The sequence below is a fragment of the Anas platyrhynchos genome, chromosome 1, assembly GCF_047663525.1.
Source record: "Anas platyrhynchos isolate ZD024472 breed Pekin duck chromosome 1, IASCAAS_PekinDuck_T2T, whole genome shotgun sequence".
Taxonomy (NCBI): domain Eukaryota; kingdom Metazoa; phylum Chordata; class Aves; order Anseriformes; family Anatidae; genus Anas; species Anas platyrhynchos.
In genome coordinates this window covers 72,164,110-72,183,122 of record NC_092587.1, presented here as the reverse complement: position 1 = coordinate 72,183,122, position 19,013 = coordinate 72,164,110, and the positions used below count along the sequence as shown (strand labels likewise).

At 38.4% G+C, this 19,013-nt stretch overlaps 1 protein-coding gene across 2 annotated transcripts; it reads left to right on the top strand.

The window, feature by feature from the left end:
- Positions 1-980: 980 nt before the first annotated feature.
- NUP50 (nucleoporin 50) lies at positions 981-17,157 on the top strand. Of its 2 annotated transcripts, XR_003495308.3 has the most exons (9): positions 981-1,262; positions 3,985-4,063; positions 5,226-5,309; positions 7,369-7,564; positions 8,027-8,686; positions 9,647-9,725; positions 11,354-11,472; positions 13,233-14,261; positions 15,950-17,157. XR_003495308.3 is itself a non-coding variant. In XM_027451054.3 (8 exons), the coding sequence occupies exons 2-8, from the start codon at positions 3,995-3,997 to the stop codon at positions 13,433-13,435; spliced, it is 1,410 nt and encodes a 469-aa protein (XP_027306855.1). In that variant the 5' UTR covers positions 981-1,262; positions 3,985-3,994; the 3' UTR covers positions 13,436-17,157. The 2 variants fall into 2 exon arrangements, 1 of the variants encoding a protein (XP_027306855.1); XM_027451054.3 differs by having other exon boundaries at positions 13,233-17,157.
- Positions 17,158-19,013: the final 1,856 nt, after the last annotated feature.

The window sequence follows — 19,013 nt, the reverse complement described above, 5'->3', positions numbered from 1 at the left end:
ACTACCTCATAGACAATACTATAAAATGCAAGAGAATGTTTAGTGTGCTCCTGCATTTATGTGAAGATTTAAAATATGGCATCACTGATGGGATCTAAACATATATGATATCTAAGCATAACCAGCTGAGTGCCAACTAAAGAAAAATTTGCTTGCACCACCACAGTCCTATTTCTACAGTAAAAGATAACAAGATACTTAAGAAATATTTAACTTTAAATTCAAGGCATTAACGATCATTTATGCCATCACTGTGCAGTGATCCACATTTTAAAATAGTATTATCTGGAATCCCAAGAGAGCAGGTAAAATAATTTTCCCAAAGTATTACCTGAAAATGGTTCAAAATATTTTTACAGTTTTATAAAGAAAAACGGTAACGTGAAAATACAGCATTTGAAGACTGAAAGTCAGTAACACAGCGGAGGAAGGGCTCTCTGCTTCATGAATCCTAGGGTCCCGGATAGGATGATAACCACTCTGTTGTGTGATACAAAGTGTTCTTTTTTTTTTTGGCGGGGGAGTGCCATCCCATATATTGAAGCGGTAAGCTTTATAAGAGCGTGTTCTTTGTGAAAAGTTCGTTGTTTTAATTTCAGGTCGGGGTATTTCCATCTGCTGGCTTGGCATCCTAAGATTCAGACTACAGTGTTCAGGTCCTTCTGACGGCACTCACTGTCACCGTTACTGCCCTGCGGCCACTCGAGCACTGCACATCGTGCAAAAGCGCCTGGAGACCACTGTTTTAAACCTACAGGGGAGATCATCACCTTCTCCTCAGTGGCTTCCAGCTACAACCCCACGCTTTAATCACGCGGGGCTGAGGGCAGGCGACGAGCCGGGCTCTGGCCGCGAATCTGCCGCCACCGTGACCCGCGGGCTGCCCCCCCCCAACAACGGCTCAGCCAACGGCCGCAACTGCCGCGCGCGCACGTGACCCTCCATTTCGAACAGCCGCCCGCCCGTGACACCGAGCATGCGCCACACTAGCGTGGCGGCCGGGGGAGGGGCGCATGCGCGCTGTCGCAGGGCCAGGGGGACGGTGTCCGCCTGGTGTTTCGGCGCGCGGCTCGCAGGCTTCCCGCAGGCACAAAATGGCGGCGGCGGCTGCCTGAGGCTGGGCGGCGGCGTCGGGAAGCCCGGCAGGGGGATGCTGAGCGGGGTCCGGAGCCCGAAAGGCCGCGAGCAGGCTCTGACAGCCACCCGTAGCAGCCTCGGCCCCGTAGCGAGCGTCGCTCCCCGCGAGGGGAGGCGTCCCGGGGGTAAGTGGCGGTACCGTCCCCTGTGTCTGGCCCGCGAGAGAAGGCGCGGGTTTCCCGCAGGGCGGAGGGCAGGATCGGCCTGAAAACGTGCCGCTCCCCCCCCAGCACCCAAACGAGGCCGTTTGGGGTCACAAAGGAGGGTGCTGTCGGGCAGCCCCAGGGGCCTCACGGACACGCATAGCGTTGCGAGGGGCGGGCGGCGCCTTGGGGAGGGCAGTACCGGCGGTTGGGGGGAGTGCGAGCTGCCGTTAACGGCTGGGGGAAGGGAGGAAAGGATGGACCTCCCCGGTGCGGCTGCAGGACTCCTGGCGAGGAAGCCAGAGGGACCGCGCGTGCGGCAGGAGGCTGCGCTGAAGTGGAGCAGTGCCTCAGGAAGGGGGAAACCCGGCTCTGCGCCCGCCTGGTCTCGGGGCTTTTGGCACTGCCAGGAGCCCCGGGCGCGTCCTGCCTTGGAGCAGGAGTTAAAAAGTGGCTGCAGTGCACATGGCATCTTCACGTGGCGTGGCTGAGGTCTCCTCAGTGTGGATGAGGGACTAATGACTTCTGCTCCCCGGTTTTAGGTCGTGCATTCCAGATTCCAGTAGGGCAGGTTTTTAAGCCTTACACTAGGTAAACTGTTCTGTGGAATGCAGATGTTAAAATTCAGACTTGTTGTCAGAATGTTACATGAAGTAAGATGTAGTAAATAACTTACTAGGTGGGTTGCAGTAGCTCAACAAAACCTCTCTGTTGTGCTTCTACAGTAAAAAGCTGTTTCTCAAAATACTCCCATCTCGACCTGTTCAGAACACTTGGTACAAAAACTTCTTAAAGGTTGTCCTGTATATGTAGAAAACATCAAATAGAGATGGCTTTGTGTTGCTTCTTTCACAGGTTAGAAATGTCTAGAATTCTCTTGCTGCTGTCTTTGTGTATGTTAGGCACTCTTGTCTGCTCCTATTTTCAGTACTGATCTAGAGAAATGTAAACAGAGGTAGGTGTAAAGAACCTGGAGCCTAGGCCAGTTTGGTTAGTGCTTTTTCCTTTTAGTTGAGAATGTGCTTTCTGATAAACATAGTGCTTGTAATGCTTTAGTAGCTAGCGTCAAGAGTGGTAATTTGATCTTCTGTGGGGTCTGGTGGAGTAATTCTAGGTTACAGTCTCGCTAGCCTTTGAGCTGTGGCTGCTGCCAAAGAGATGCAATCTTGCCTTCCTCTGATGTGTTTGTATATACTCTTGTGGGAAGCTATATCACAGAACCAATTTAAAAAAAAAAAAAAAGTATTTTTAGTTTTTTCATTGGCGTAGATTTAAACAGCCAGTCTGCAGAGAATCATGAGTTGCATAGTAGGACACCTGCTTTATGTATGGTGTGGGTTATGCCATTTAAAACCACTTATATAAACCAGTCTTTGTCACTGCCCTTATGAAAGATCCTAATAACTTTGCTTGTGAAATTTGTGTGTCAGACCAAAACTCACTGCTTTGACTTACGACCTTTGTAAGACTGCTGTGCAGATTTACTGTTCTGTTTAAAAATATTTAATTGGCTAAGCAAGATGTTCTGTAATCATGTATTGTCATTTTTGGCTCTGAAATTCAACTATTTTTGGATTTATCTTCTGTCCAGGTCTCAGGCATAAACCTAAGATTTATTTATATATATATATATTTTTTTTTAGGAATTTTAATTCTTGCACTTACTTAAGACTTGTTGCTATAAAACTACATCTTCTGAAAAAAAAGAATGTAGATAAAACTACATTCTCTGAAAAGCTTTCATATTAATGTCAGATGATAAAATCATAGTCAAAATAACTTCTTTCCATATAAAACTTTAGTAATTGTTTGCCAAGTCTTTCAGATAAAATAACATAGCTGGATTCGTTCTTGTGTTTTGAGCACAGCTAATGAATTGTACTTTACTAAAATGGAAGTTGGAAGTTAAAACTACAAGCATTACTTCTCCAGAGTTGCTTTTGCTTTACATTGCAGAGTTACAACTCTGTAAGTAATGCAAGCAACAGTCATCTGCTTACATTAGTTAATCTAAAACCAGTAACACATCTTAGGTGTCTTTTAGAGGAAAAGTCACCTATTCATTTGCAATAGATTTTTTTTTTTTCAACATTCTCATTAATGTCCTAGCAACCCTGTTTTTCATAGCAGAATATGTTCATCTTTAACCAAAGTAAGCTGGCTGGCAGTTGCTTCAGTAGGTCCTTACCAGTACTCATTTTAGGTGCTGTCAAGCAACTTTACTCTTGCAAGACTCTTGATGTTTACCTTGGGTATCCTGAAGGAAGATGGACTGGGATATGGGATCTTTTAGCCAGATCCTTTTTTATGTGTTCAGTGTTTCTTTCTTTTTTTTTTTTTTTTTTTTTTCCCAGCCCTTCAGAGTAAGCAGTGACAAGGAATAGGTCATAGGACTGAAAGGATGTTTTTTTAGACAGCTCAGCTGCTAAACAGTTAACCTGTAGTTGAACTGCATGTTTCTATTGTTGCTTAAATTTAATATCAAGTTTGGCTAATAACCACAACTCCAGTTTTTGTTCAGTATTGTCCAGTGCTATTTATTGTCTTTAAAAACACTCAGTTTTCAACGGTCATTCCAATTTTGACTGATTTCTGTATGAATTCTGATTCTCATTACTTGCTCTGAATAACGCAAATCAGAGTTGCTTAGAATTTAATTCCTGTGTAGTTGATTCTCTGCATTTCTGATTGTTTTTATATACAGGTGTGGAAAAATGGCAAAAAGAATTGCAGAAAAGGAACTGACTGACAGAAACTGGGATCAGGAAGATGAAGCTGAGGAGGTAAACGATACATTTTGATTTTTTTTTTTTTCCCCACAGCAGGTAGCAGGATAGTTATTTACTTGTGCTACTCATCTTGTGGGTGAAATCTACAGTGAAATTGGTTGAAAGCGTATTAAAGATTATTAAAAATAACTAAGTTATATAAAATAAAGCTTCCAGTATATGCAGACCATGTGGCAAAGCAGCTTTTAACAGTTAAAACGACATTAGTGGCTTAAAGGAAAGCAACTTCACATTTTTAAAGGGAAACCCAGTCATGTTAGAATGAACCCTCCAGCTGTGTGATGAACATTTATTCAGTTCACAAGAAAAGTGGTTTCTTGAAATTTCTTGAAATAGTTGATTTTAAGTTTCACTGACATAATCCAGTCTGGATATTTTTCTTCATATCTCTACCAGCTGTTTTATAGGTCAGTAGTAGTTAATTTCAGAAGTATGTTAGTTTGGAGTGCTTAGCAGAATGCCCCTACACAGCCAGGGAGCTTAAGTAAACAGTCAAATGAGATGCTTCATCTGGTTTTAAACAGACTTTCATGTTAGTGTCTCGTATTTATTTAAGACCTGTGTTTCATCTCTAAACAAATGATGCTAGCTTCTATGCTACTAAAATATTGAATGTTTAGGCTTATAGAATGTAAGAAAGAAAACTGATAGTACTCTTCCAGAAATATGAATATAAAGAAACTTAATTTCCTCATTTATTTTGGGGGTAGTAATTAATAATGATCTATCTTCACTAATAACTGAACTTCCAAGATTGTGGAATATTGTTAATATATCTCAATGTGCCTCCTCCAAGCTGAGTGTTGTTTGTAACAGTGCAACACTGACAGATTACCTTCAGCAGAGATACTATTTTCTTGTTTAAAAAAGACACACGAAATTTCTTGAATGATTTGTCTTAGAAAAGTTGCAGTCTGTATGAAAGGAAATTAGATGTAGAACAGGGAAGACAGAACTGTGACAGTATCAACAGTACTATAATATTTTTATATTTTACTAATCACAGTACTGTAATTTTTTTCATTCCTCAGTTGTTAGTTTTTGAACACATCTGTAACACTTTTCCCTACCTCAGCATCTCAGCCATTTCTTCAGACTATGATACTTTTATGCATTCTGAGAATTTCACTAATGATTTCATAACTTCTTCTCAAAGGTGGGAACCTTCTCAGTGGCTAGTGAGGAAGTCCTGAAGAACAGAGCTATTAAAAAAGCAAAGCGCCGAAATGTTGGATCAGAGGTAATGTAGTCACTGAACATGATTGTCATAGTTTGATTCAATTGCAAAATATGTCATAAGTGTTCAAATTTTTTACTTCGGGCCTGTAACAGTACTACATAAAATTATCATTTAAAGGGTATATGCAACTATTCAACTCCCTGCGCTTCCAGTCTTTGCAGAGGTAAAAGCCTGGAAATCAAAAGATACTAGTTAACCATACAGGAGGGCTGGAGGATGTCCAAGGCAGGCATTAAACAAGTAAAAGCCAAATTGTTACGTTGACGTGAGAGTGAAAGAGATGTTTCTTTTAAAGAATGATAATGTTCTTTCCCACTGAAGAGCTTTAGTGCCTCCTACTCTTTGCAATAACAAATGAACACAGAAAGGAAGTTGGACTTTGTTGTGGGTACTTTCAAAAATCCTCGACAGATGCTTTGTCATATATATCTTTCTGTGCTCTTTCAAGAGTGCACGTTCCGTGTTAGAAACAGGGCAGAAATTTTACCTATCATCCGACTTGCTTTTCAATAGAATCATTAAGGTTGGAACAGACCTTCAAGATCATCTGGTCCAACCATCACCCTACTGCCAACATCACCCACTAAACCATGTCCATAAGCACCACATCCAACCTTTCCTTTAGATAGAACAGGACTAGGCACAGTTACAGGTTAGGTTACTTTCTCTTGTGCTCTTCGCTTTCCTTCTGTTCTAGCCAATATAAATTGTGTCCCATCCCACTTCTGCCTATGGTAGTTTTAGCCACAGAGGTGGTAGAGGACTCTGATATAAGGAAAAAAAAAACAACAAAAACAAAAACCAGAACTTGAACAGGAGAGATTCAGAGACAATAGCAAATGGAAAAACAATTGGTTGAGAAAGGGGACTAGATGATTGCAGAAGAAATAGTCAGAAGGCAGGGAGTTAACTGTTACGGATCAGAGCTGAAAGGTAGGATAGGCTAGACAAAGTCTAAAAAGCAGTAGAGACGGCAGAACAGCTGAGTCTGCATGATAAATCTGTGAAACATTTACAAAAACGAACTTGAAATTTACTGAAGTTCCTAAATGAAGCAAGCAGAATGCTACAGAGACTCCTATTTAACTGGAATGTCCAGAGAGAGAGGTAGGACTGAACAAAGACAGGATAAAAATAGCTAACTAAAAATGAGGAATTGAGGACTTAATTGGAAAAAGTAAAGCACAAAGGGAAGCAGAGCCCAGACCCATAAGGCCAGATACTGGAAATGAACCTACAGTTGCGAAGTTCTGCTACTTCTAAGTAGCAAAAGCAGATGAAACTTGGAAACGATTCTCCTTTTCCTCTGACTGCTGTCTAAAGACATTGGAAGTAGAGAATTTCTACTCCAGTAATATATATGTGCTCATTACCTCAAAAGATGTTATATGTAGTAGCTAAAAGTAGCAGTACCTGTTTGATTGCTAATCGTGCTGTATGACCCTATTCTAAATACACGTAAGAAACTACACCATAAAATATTATGGTCATAAAGATCATGTTCAGAACTAGGTAATGAAAAAGTTGCAGAAAGCATACGTGTTACTTTATCAAGTACAGTCTGTCTTTGCTTTTCCCATCAGTGACATAGGAATATTTTTTGTAAGTCACTTAAATGTTAAACAGGTGACTACAAAATACAGTGTTTTGATGAGTGGTTTGAAGTGTTGGACTCTAACTGTGGTTGTATATGTTAAAAGTTCCTGAAAATAAGCCTGAAAATACAATTATATATTGCTAGGTAATTATTTAAAGAAAACAAAATGCTTTGAATCTCTAAATACGTAGTCAGACACATCCACTGCTCTAAACAGCTTCTAGGTATCCACTTCCTATAACTAGTTTATTTTCATTCCAAACATCTGAGTCTTGTAAAAATAGCAGCAGTATGTGTCATAAGGAAGCTATTAACTCTGTTTACGTAGCTGACTTAGAGTAAGGGACATGAAATAAGGCACGAGATGACACACTGAACAAGGGTAAAATAAATGGAATATCAAGTGAGGATAGAAGTATAGAGGTGCATGTAACTGGTTGTCTTTTTCTCTTTTCTCCCCAGCCTGAAGGTGGAGGAGCATTTAAAGGGTTTAAAGGCTTTATGTTGCCTTCTGGAAAAGGAGGCGGTGGCTTCAGTGGGTTTGGTAATGGTGCAGGAATAAAGCCCTTAGAAGGCCTGTCTAATGGAAGCAGTAGTATCTCTAGTACTCCTCCGTTCAGCAGTTTGAAGACAACCTCTGAAACGCAATCTGTGTTTGGTAAGTTTTAAATAACCATGTGTATTCATCAGAAAATTCAGCCATAAATTCTGTAGGGTAAGGTAATGATGGAATTTGATTTTTCACTAGCCCTGTAGTTCTGCTTTAAGGTTTCAAGACTTGATCTTTGTAAAATTTCCTAGAGATTTTTATACTAGTGGAGAGACAAGGTATCAAATACATGCAGTTTTAAGAGGTGGAAACTGAAGTCATTCTTGATGTAATACTGGAGATAAAACCTTTTTAGAGGTAGAGGTGATGGAACACATTTGCTATCGCACACTTTGAAACTGTGCTATCTAGCATACAGTGTCATGATGCAACACTATACTGTAATAACTGAACAGAACTAATAGATATAATACAGAAGTAATGGAAATATAAGCTTAGGGTTTCATGAGAAATGCAGTTTGTAGGAAAAAAATACAAACACAACTCTAAACCATGCTTTTCTTTTAATAGGATCAACCATATCAAATGGTCCGGCTACTACTGCATTTACTGAAAAGAAGACTGCAAGCCCAAAAGCTAATGGTGGCAGCCAACCATCATCTTCTGGCTATACTCAAAGTAAAGTCTGCAGCTCTAGTGTTTATCACAAACAGTTAGCAGCTTTAAACTGTTCTGTGCGTGACTGGATAGTTAAGCATGTAAACGCAAACCCCTTGTGTGATCTGACACCCATCTTTAGAGACTATGAGAAGTATTTAGCAACTATTGAACAACAACATGGAAGCAGTAGTGATAGTGGATCTGAAAATGAAAGCAGCAAGACGCCTGGCACTCAGTCTATTTCCACATTTGGGAATTCAAAGCTACAGCAAGGATCAACATTTTTGTTTAACAACAAAACTGAGAATACCTTGGACAAAAAACCTGAAGTTACAGCAGAAAGAAGAGGCCCATCATTAGGAGCTACATCAACTGTCTCATTTAATTTTGGCAAGAGTGTCAACAGTTCTGTTTTGGGTTCCCTTGGCTCAGGAACACTTAGTAGTTTCTCATTCTCTCCTGGGAATTCAGGTTTGTTTGGAAAAGACACAAACCCAACAAAGTCTCTAACTGCAGCATCCACCAATGTGTTAGAAGCTCAGACAGAAAGTGTGAATAGTGATGATAAAGGTAAAATCTATTTTCAAAAAACATTTTAATGGTAAACGGTGAATGATTGTGACTGTTATTTCATCTGCAAAAATGAAATAACACGAAGTTGAACTAAGTTACTGACTTTGAAAACTGCAAAATTTTACTAGCAATGTGGAATTCTAAGTATTGCATGCTGCTTAAGTAACACTCAAAGTATATGATTACCAAGACCTGTGCATGTCTGTCAAATTTATACTCTCTGTAATAGAATGTTTTTTTTTAGCTGAATATAAGACTTGAAACAATGAAAACTTAAAACAATTGGTATGTTCAGCTTTGAGCCTGTGGGACACTTCATACCTGGTGCCTTTCCCCAATAGATTAATTAAAAGATTCCTCATGATTTCATACATCTTATTTACCAGACCACAAGAGACAATAAAATTGCATGCTACTTGAAAGTTTTTAGCTAATTTGGGTATAGTCAGCTATAGAAATGCTATAGCAGCTGTAGGGACTGGAAAGGCATAATCATGTCCCTGTTTCTTGGCTGTCACTCCTGCACCTGATTACCCTTCCCCCAAATTAAACTTAGTCTCTGGGGGTATGTATAATTTGTAAAGGCTACTCTTGGAAATTTTACAACTGTTTTTCCCTATCAAGAGGCTTTAACTTAAATTTTATTCATTAAACTTTGTATTTTAATTTGTTTTTTGATCGTTTAATGGTTGGGTATTTTCATTCAGTTTAAATTGAAGGTGAGCATGAAGTTGTTTGAGGCATGCGGCTGAATGAAAATAAGGACTTTTTCTGTAGGTAAAGCTTCTTTAGAGCCCACATTGACTTAAAGGTATTTTGGCAATTGCTGACAGGCCCTGCATGCTTATGTAACATACAGCATGCATAAACTAGTTCTAATTAACAAGCCAAAACACCTTCCAGATTATATGCTTATAACATTAACATATGGGATGTATTAACACTTTTTATTTAAAGATGGAGAAGAGAAGGAAGAAGAGCCACCAAAAGTCATTGTTAATGAAATAAAAGAGGATGATGCTTTCTACTCAAAGAAGTAAGTGACGTTACCTTAGAATAGCAAATTGAAAATATAATTCATATCTATGTTTTGCTATTAACCACTGCAGTGTAAAAATTAATGACCTGTTCTTCACTTCCTAGTTAATAAAGCTTCTTAGGAAGCTATGTAGAACAGGAAGTTCCACTTGTAAAAAGGTACTTACAAAGATAAGTAGGATCTTAGTAATACTGTGTCTTGGACACAGCTGTGATCGCCATTTGTGATCATTTTTTTTAAGTGATCGAAAAAATTTCTGCCTTCATCAGCTTTTGTAAGCTTACATTGTAGGGCATGTACTACAGAAATAACTTACAGTACTTTCAAAACCAGTTGGATGCTTAGTTATTTGTGTAGCCTAAACTACAACTCTTCCGCTGGAAAATACAAACTGTTGTATGGAGGAGTGAATAAGTTGTACTTCTAATGTTAAAGTGAGATTAACTCCACCTCAAACAGTTTTTCAAATCACGTTTAGTAGTCCAAGTAATTGTATGTCTGCTTAACACTTGGCAGAGAATTTTCATGTACAAAAGCGGTTTAGTGCATCTATGAGAACTTGCAAACCAATTAATTAAGAATGGTGTTAGGTTTGTTGTTTTAAGACAAGCTCCAGTGTTTCCAAATCTTATGTAGAGGTCCTATTATAAGTCCAGATAATACGGTAAGTTTGTAGTGTTTTGCAATCACTGTTTTAAAATAGTGCCTAATAGTAATTACAGCTGCTACTCCTTAATTATTCCTGATAGATCCTGAATACAAGTTGCTGTATGTTGTCTTTTTTTCACCTGAAAGTAACATCTTTCATTTCAGTACTGAAAGACTGACCTTTTTCTCAACTGATAAGTACCATTGTACCACATCTTGGGGCACGTTAAACACAGCATAGTCAGCTGATCAAAAGAGATGATTCCCCCACTATATATAGTGTTGGTGTGGCCTCATTTTGAATCTTGTGTGCAGTTCAGGGCTTCACAATATAAAAAGGTTGTTAAGGTCCTTTAAAGTGTCCTGGGGACATCAACAAAGCTGGTAGGAAGGCTGACAGGCACGTCCTGTGAGGAGAGGCTTAGGACACTTGGGTTGCCCAGCCTGGCATAAAGGAGCCAAGAGGTGACCTTCCTGCTCTCTGCAGCTCCCTGAGGAGGGGAAATGGAGCTGGTTGCTGCTGACAGGATGGTAGGCCGTGTTATAAAGCTGCACTAGGGCGGGTTCAGACTGGATATTAGGAAAAATCTTTACTGCAAGTGTGGTCAGACACTGGAAAAGGCTTCCTAGAAAGGTGGTTGATACGGCAGGGCTGTCGGTGCTCCAGACACTGGGATGGATAATGCCCTCAGTAACAGGCTTTAACTTTTGGTTAGCTCTGAAGAGGTCAGGCAGTTGGATTGAATCTTTGAAAGTCCCTTCCAACTGAACTGTTCTAGTGCATCTGTTAGACAATGAAACAGTCAAGATCAGGAAGAATAAATGTTTATGCTACTCACAGCATGTTAACTGATTATTATTAAATGGCTTACTGGGAGTCAGGTACATGCATATATATACCTATGTATATATTTGGAGATGTTTGTATTTTATCTCTGCGTATCTACACAAACTAGGTTTGCTTTTTTTGTGCATAGATGCAAACTGTTCTACAAAAAGGATAATGAGTTTAAAGAAAAAGGTGTAGGAACATTACACTTGAAACCAGCAGGAAATGAAAAAACGCAGCTCCTAGTCCGTGCAGATACCAATTTAGGTAAGTAAATTCAATCTACTAATAAATCCTGATATAAAATTCCCTGCAAAGCATTAGATTTTGTTACACAGTGTAACTGACAAGGTTAATGAAAAACTTTTTTCTTCTGAATAATCTCAAGCAATTGTATGCCTCCAAGTATTCTGAAATAACACACTTTAAGCACTGCAAGGAAGAAATAGGTTATGGTTTCTGTTTGGATACTTTTTTCCCCTTTATGTTTTAGAGGCTGTTCTCTATTCCTGATTTGTTTAAAGGCTTTGAAGCTTGGCTTTAAGATGCCACAATCATGTATAAACGTATCAGAGGTTTGAAGAATGAAGATCAACATATTTCCTGCTGAGATGCAAGCAAACTGTCACTTGTTTTGATATTAGTTGTTGAGAAACTTTATTACCTCTTAGTACCTCGCTTCAGCAAATGTGAATATGGAGTTCACAAGTGCTTCACAACTTCAGCAAAACAGAATAAATTATGCATATAAAAGATGTGAGAACTTAAGCCATGGTGTATCTGTAGGTCACTGGTAAATCTCATCTCAGTTTCACTTTCTATAGTGTTCTGGTAAGCCTATAAAAACCTTCTGCAGACCCATTAGGTGAAGCTTTCAAATGTCTGGTGAGATTGGGATTCCTGTGTCAGTCACTTCTAAATCATTTACTTGTTTTGATGGAGACGAGGTTCCATCAAGGCAGTTCTTCTTAGCAATAAAACTGAAGGCAGATGAATGGCAGAGCTGTCATTGCTCTCAGCATTTCTTTAGGGGTTTGAATGAGTAGAGCAGGTGAAAACTTGTTTTTTTCAACTTGCATGCCCTATAACAGAAGTCTTTGACACTTAGGTGATGTTAATCTTCATTATGTTGATTTAATTCCCTCTGCTTTCACCTGAGGTGATGTATCAGGAAATCCCTTTTAAGCTCATACACTTTTAAGACATCTTAGTTTGGTGTCTTCAAGCATTGGTTTGTACAAGCTGCTACAGGAATAGTGATGCACACTTTCCTTTTTTACTATCTTCACACAGTGCTGTAATCATTTCCTAAAATCTGTGTTTGAAAAACTGAACAGGAGAGGAAGGCAAAGACTGACTTTTTCCTAAATACTACTACCATGTTCTGAACTACTTACCAGGGTTACAGAATGGGTCCATCTTCTGTTGAAGTAGATTTTGAGCTTGTTTGCAATTGTTTTAATACACCAGTAATACTGAGTATCTTATACTCATGACAGAATTTAAGAAGTTGACATAAAGCTGTTATTAGTAACTTGGTGGTATCAACAGCAGTTGTGGTGTATGATTTGAGGATACAAAGTACTTATTCTACAGTGGTTTGTCCATTTTTTGTCTGTATGTGTGTTAAAGCTAACTTTTTGCTTCTGCTTATGGTCTATGCTTAAGAATGAATAACTTGAGTAAGCATAAACTAAGTACTGTGACTTAATTCCTTATTTGCTGATTCTCCCTTTTTTAATTTCCTCTTCCACGAGTGGCCCTACTATCATCTGATATTCTTCAGATTCCTCCCTTTAAAAAGGGTGGATATAGTATAGAGATTCCTCATTCCTACTAAGGAAACAAATCAGGAACAGTGGCTATGCACAGATCTTTAGAAAAGAATAAGACAAGTTTATATGGCACTTGTCAATTGCCTTCCTTCAAAACAAACTTAAATCCCTATTTAGTAAGTATACTAACATCCATATTACAGTAAAACATGGAATTTTTTTAACTTTAATTTTTTCTTCTTGCCTATGCAGGAAACATACTGTTGAATGTTCTAATTCCACCCAAGATGCCATGTACAAGAACTGGAAAAAACAATGTTCTTATAGTTTGTGTTCCTAATCCACCAGTTGATGAGAACAATCCAGCTGTTCCTGTCACTATGTTAATAAGGGTGAAAACAAGTGAGGATGCAGATGAGTTGCACAAAATCTTACTGGAGAAGAAGGAGGCTTAAGTATATTGCAGTCAGTGATTTCAGAAATTATTGCCAAACTGCTGCTGTTCTTTGTTTTTCTTCCATAACTTCACTTGAACGCTTAAATCTTACTCTGATGTTAAGAACTGTTATAGAAACTCTGGAAAAATCTGTGAGGAAAATCTCAACTAGCTAATAAAAGCTTTAATAGAACACAAGTGTTGGACTGTGCTCCCTTCTTTCAACATCCAAATACAGGACCTCTTCTGGATAAACCACATTGATTTAAATTAAAGCATGTTCTTAACACTGGCCAACGTGACTGAACGGATTGAAATCAGAATAGAAAATTATGGTACCAGAGATTCTTCATAGACTGTGGTACAATGCAAAACCCTCCTGTTTTGAGAGAATGTTCAAATGTAACTGTTTAAATGGTTTCTGTACTATGATTTTTAACTTTAACATATTATGTTGAGACTAATTTTTTAAACTGTCACTGATGACAATGTACCCAAACAATAATGATATATATTGTACTGTTTTAACTCTTACAGACTTGTGTGATTTTTGGGGACTTGGAGACTGCATCTCTAGCCATTTAAAACAAAGTTTGCTTGCATAGTCTTGTTGTCAGTAGTGTTTCTTAGAGAAGAACTGTCTATTCTGTTCTTACTGTAGCAACAAGCTAACACTGTGCAATATTATAAGCAGACAACTGGAAGACTGTTTATCTTGGACCAGAAGCACAGATGGCATTTATCTGACAAGTCTGAGGCAAAGGCTTCTGTCTCCATTATGGTCACTCAGAGGAATTCTTCCCTAATCTGTTGGGCTAAAACTGAAACACAGCAGAGGCAGAGCTGTAAGTGTACGTGTTGTGCTACTTAATTGAAGATAGCTTTTCACAGACAAAATTCAGGATTTTTATAAAACCTTGTCTTGGGCTGCTACTAAGACCGTGTGCACAATTGTATTTCAGTAATTACCCTTCCCCTGTGCTAAAAATAGTGTGTTACTGTAGTACCTAACACAGCAGTAGTTTGCAGCTCTAGAACAAGCTTTCCCTCACAAATAGGGAGCACTTGATATGTAACTGTTCAGTAGAGTTAAACCATGTGGCAATAATTCACAGATCAGAAAATTGTTCTGTTTGAGTTTCCATCTGGGCTTTAGCAGACCTTGTTTTTTTTTTTTTTTATCCTTTTCTTTTCAAACCTTGTCCTAGTTGGCTGAAAACTCCTTCCCTATTAAATATTTTTTTATCTGCTTCATTTCCAGCTCTAGAAAATATCAAAGAGCTAGAGGCTAATGGTTAACTTAAACTACCCTCGTATTTGTCTCACTGACCAGATTTGGGGTGGTGAAAGAAACATGCCAACCTGCCTCTGGCTAATGGGGCATGGAAACGCAGGTGAAAGCAGCAGCATGATGCAATTCTCACAGGGACTCTGCAATGCCTAATGGTAGGGAAAAAGCAGCAGTACTTCTTGATGAGATGCAGCACACCTGCTTTCTGCTGCTCTCCATGGGAGAACAAATGGCAGCCTGGATCCTATTTTACCGCATGCTTCAGGTTAAGGCCTTCCACCCCTTAACTAAAGTAGAAGACCTATAGCCTGCTAGACCAAAGTTAAAAAACAAAGGCCTTTGCTTCCCTTTTAGCTATGCTGAGGTCACAGGAATTGCATTTTCAATATATGCAAGTGCAAAAGGAATGGAGATACCATTTGAAGTATTACTTGAAAGTGGTGCCTTTTGCCTTTTTTTTTTCATCCAGCTTAGTGTTTAACCATTGAAAATAATTTTTTGGTCTTCCTGATACCTTGATTGGAGGCACAAAAGCTGACAGCTTGCGTGTTAATTGTGTATGAATGAAAAACAGAACATTGCCTGAAAGTTTATTATAGGCTCAGATTTTATGTCCAAGGGCTCAGTTAATAGTGCATTTGTCTTTTGACTGTAGTGTTCTAAACATGCTTCCATGAAGAGGTGTCTTTAGATTAGGTTGCTGGATGGGGTAAGCAGATTTTTTTTTATGTATTTCACTTTAAGAACAATTCAGTATGGAGTGTTTCAGGGGCCTTAGTTTTGTGTTTGTTTACTTCCTCAATCTGATGGCTATATAGATTTAATATATTTATTGAGGTGTGGACCAATTAACTGAAACCACTTAGAGACAAGCTGAACTTTCTATGTATCCTTAGTGACTTGCCTCCAAATTGAGGCAGACTTGGTGTTTTGCATGCACATCTTTGGCCTGGTTCTAAAACTGGCAAGTGCATCTTTGTTGTATTCAAGGGTGGCCATTCTGAGCATGAGCACAGAATATTAAAGAAAGATAAATAGAATAATAAATGTGTTGGAAAACAACATCCATGTCAGCAAGTACTATTTTCTATTAGCTGTGCAGAAGACTAATTGAGATGAGAAATCAGGATTCTTTAGCAATTTACATATTTATCAGTAAAGCCTAACGGAAAGTCATAGGAATCCTGTGTTAATAAGAATGTCAGATATATGTATAAACATATGGTTTTAAAACTTTTACAGGGGGAAGTTGCCACTAAGAGTAGGAAAGAGTTTTACTGCAAATAAGAGACTGAATCAAAACCATTCATAGTGACTCTGCAATTACCTGGACTATGAAGCAAGAGAAGGAAGTCAAGCTGCACTTGGTCAGGTATAAAGCATAATCCTTCTCTAGGACAGTTTAAAAAAAAAAATCACAAATCTTTGATGCTTTAGTTTCTAGTTAAATATTGAAATACATTGTTATTGCAAAAAGCCAGGGATTATTTCATAGGGGGGAAAAAAAGGCCTAAAAGGAGTTAAAAGCAAGTTATTAAAGCACAGAAATCAATTAATGCCTTCATAACAAAGTGGCCATATGCTATACAAGGAAGGAATTTTGATTGGGATTTCAACTCAATTAAGCATTCCTGGTTGGTGCATATTATATTTAACAGCTGGACATCGGATGCCTGATGTTAAAGATGTAAGGGTCCTCCCTAATTTGAGTTAATGCCTTGACTGCTAAAACTGTACGTAGGTGTTGAAGCATCTAATGGATAATATGCATTCTTCCTTTTGCTGTGATTGTGAAATTTCAGCATCTTAGAGATCTTTTCACTCCCACTTTTCTACTCCCCCAAAAAAGTAAATCAAGATTTCAGTTTCTTTTAATTTTCAGTCATCACTACGGGAAATTACTACAGTTGATGTGAATTTTATTTTAAAATACCACATTGCTATATGTATTTTATTTTATTTTTTTTGTAATATACTTAAATGATCAATTTGGGAACACAACAGTGAGTGTCTTCCAATAATCTCTGGCTGATAGACATGAAAGTTCAAGTGAAATTTAAAGTTCCATATGTTGTGGAACATAAAACAATTAAGAGGTAGGCTTTAGTAACAACTCCTGTTCAGCTCCCTTTGCAGCACTGTAACACTTAAAATGTCCTTAAAATCTTTCTAATGCCTTATTTGTATTTGCTAAAACTTTGTAACTGGTGCCTGTAGGCAAGAAATAACTGACATTAAACAATTTAAAGTGGCATGAGCTAGTATAAATTCAATTAAAATGTTGAATGTGACGATCTGGTAGAGTTTAATAGATTTCAAACTGGTCTGAATTTTTCAGTGGATATTTAATTTTCACATAACTTGTCATGTAATAATGTTTTCAGTAGTTCTAACACATTGAGGAAGTGTACAAAAATCCATGGAAAATGTGAATAAACAAATGAGAGAAATGTCTTGTGTGTATTCCTTTCACTTTGACTTTAAACGCTATATGAATAAAATGAATTTTACATTCAGTTGCTTGCAGGTGAACTCCAGCCTTGGAAATCCTGCACATGGCTGTACTGCTGCTGGCACATCAGTAACAGCCAGTTCAACAAAACGCTTTCCTGTTGCAAGGAGAGTGAGCTGAATCAGCTCAGAGGGGAGAGCTTGGGTGACCTTTTACTGGACAGAGAAAAACTGGTTCTTGAACATTAGGAGAATTACTGTGGGGGCTGACAGCTAAAAATCCCTGCAACTTAAACATTAAAAGACTCCAGATTAAAAACACTTTGCCTGTGTTTGCCTGACAAAGTATCCAGAACACGAGGTTTTTAGATCTAGCCTAAAAGCACTACCCAAAAGCTAGGCCATAAGGTGGTTCTTCTCTGGTTTTGTAACAGTATGATAAATAGCAAAAATAAATAAAATCAACAGCTGTGTCAAGAAGAGTCAAGAGTGGATGATCAGCTTTCCACTGCACTCTGACCTGCTCAGACCACAAGAAAATGGCTGCTGTCTAACTCATGTTAGCCACTATTGTGCTATGTCCACATCTTGGACGTACCTTACTGCCCTCTGCTTAAAAAAGAAAGACAGCACTGCTTCTCCCTAGATTTGGGCAACCATAAAGAAAGGTAATACTAGTTCTCAAGAGCAAAGATGAGGCTCTTACTAGCTTTTATTGCAAATAACAAAGTATAAGTGACACACCGTTAGAACTAATGCTGGGGCATGATTTTCCTAAACCAGCACAGAATTTCATGCTAATTTTTCCAAGTTATCTGATGGTAGTTTTTTAAAAAATTCATAAAATACAATTTCCTATTTTTTTTCCTGATCCTCCCACCCCAGATGTTGCTGAGAACTCAAATCAAGATTATATGACACCAACTATAATCACAAATATTGCAACATGCCACAAAGGGAAAAAACAAAACAAAGCCACAAACTTTTAGATAATTTAGTGATAAGAAAGCAGAAGTAATATAGTATCTGCTCAAGGTGAAATTATTAGGTTTCTACTACTGTTTCGTTTCCAGTTGAAAGTGTGCAATGTTAGAATAAAATGGTTGCATGAAAATACAAATAGTACATGTAATATTAACACATAATATTCACAAATGTAAGAAATAGAAGATGAAAGATGACAGTATCCTTGCATTTAAAAAAAAAAATTGTGGCTGCAGAAACTCTAATCAAACCAAGGATTTTACCACTTGCAAAACAGAAAAAGCAAATGTAATCTTCCAGAAGACAGCAACTCCTGAATGTCCAGACTACAAATGCAGCACGTCAGGAACAGCGCGTATTAATCAAAATCAGTCGCTTTCCTACTCCAGCAGGAAAATGCTGCTCTTCACAGATTAGTTGCAGTAACTGAGACATATAGAAGTCTGATTCATCCAAAAAGCACATTAAGTATAAGCTAAATGCTATGTACATGACCTAGGCTATAAAAACGAGTGAAGATGAGAAGATAACTTTACCACGATCCTAACAATGCATCACCAGATGACTGGCTCTAAATGATCTAGTGCTAAAGATGGAATTGAAGGCCAAGTGAAGAGCAACAGCCAGCCAAGTAGTTTTGCTTAACATAGCCTTCCAGATGACACAAGGTTTGAAGCTGTGTACATGTATGAGTTCAGACTCAAAGTTTAGTAAACTGCTTGCTTTGGTAAAATGCTTACTTCACAGAACTGTCATAACACAGACAGACAAGTAAAGCTCAGGCACAGAAGAGCAACAAACTTCCTTGAATATTCAGTAGCTGCTGACTGGGTTACAAACCTCTGCACTGCCCCACAAGTTATGATACGGA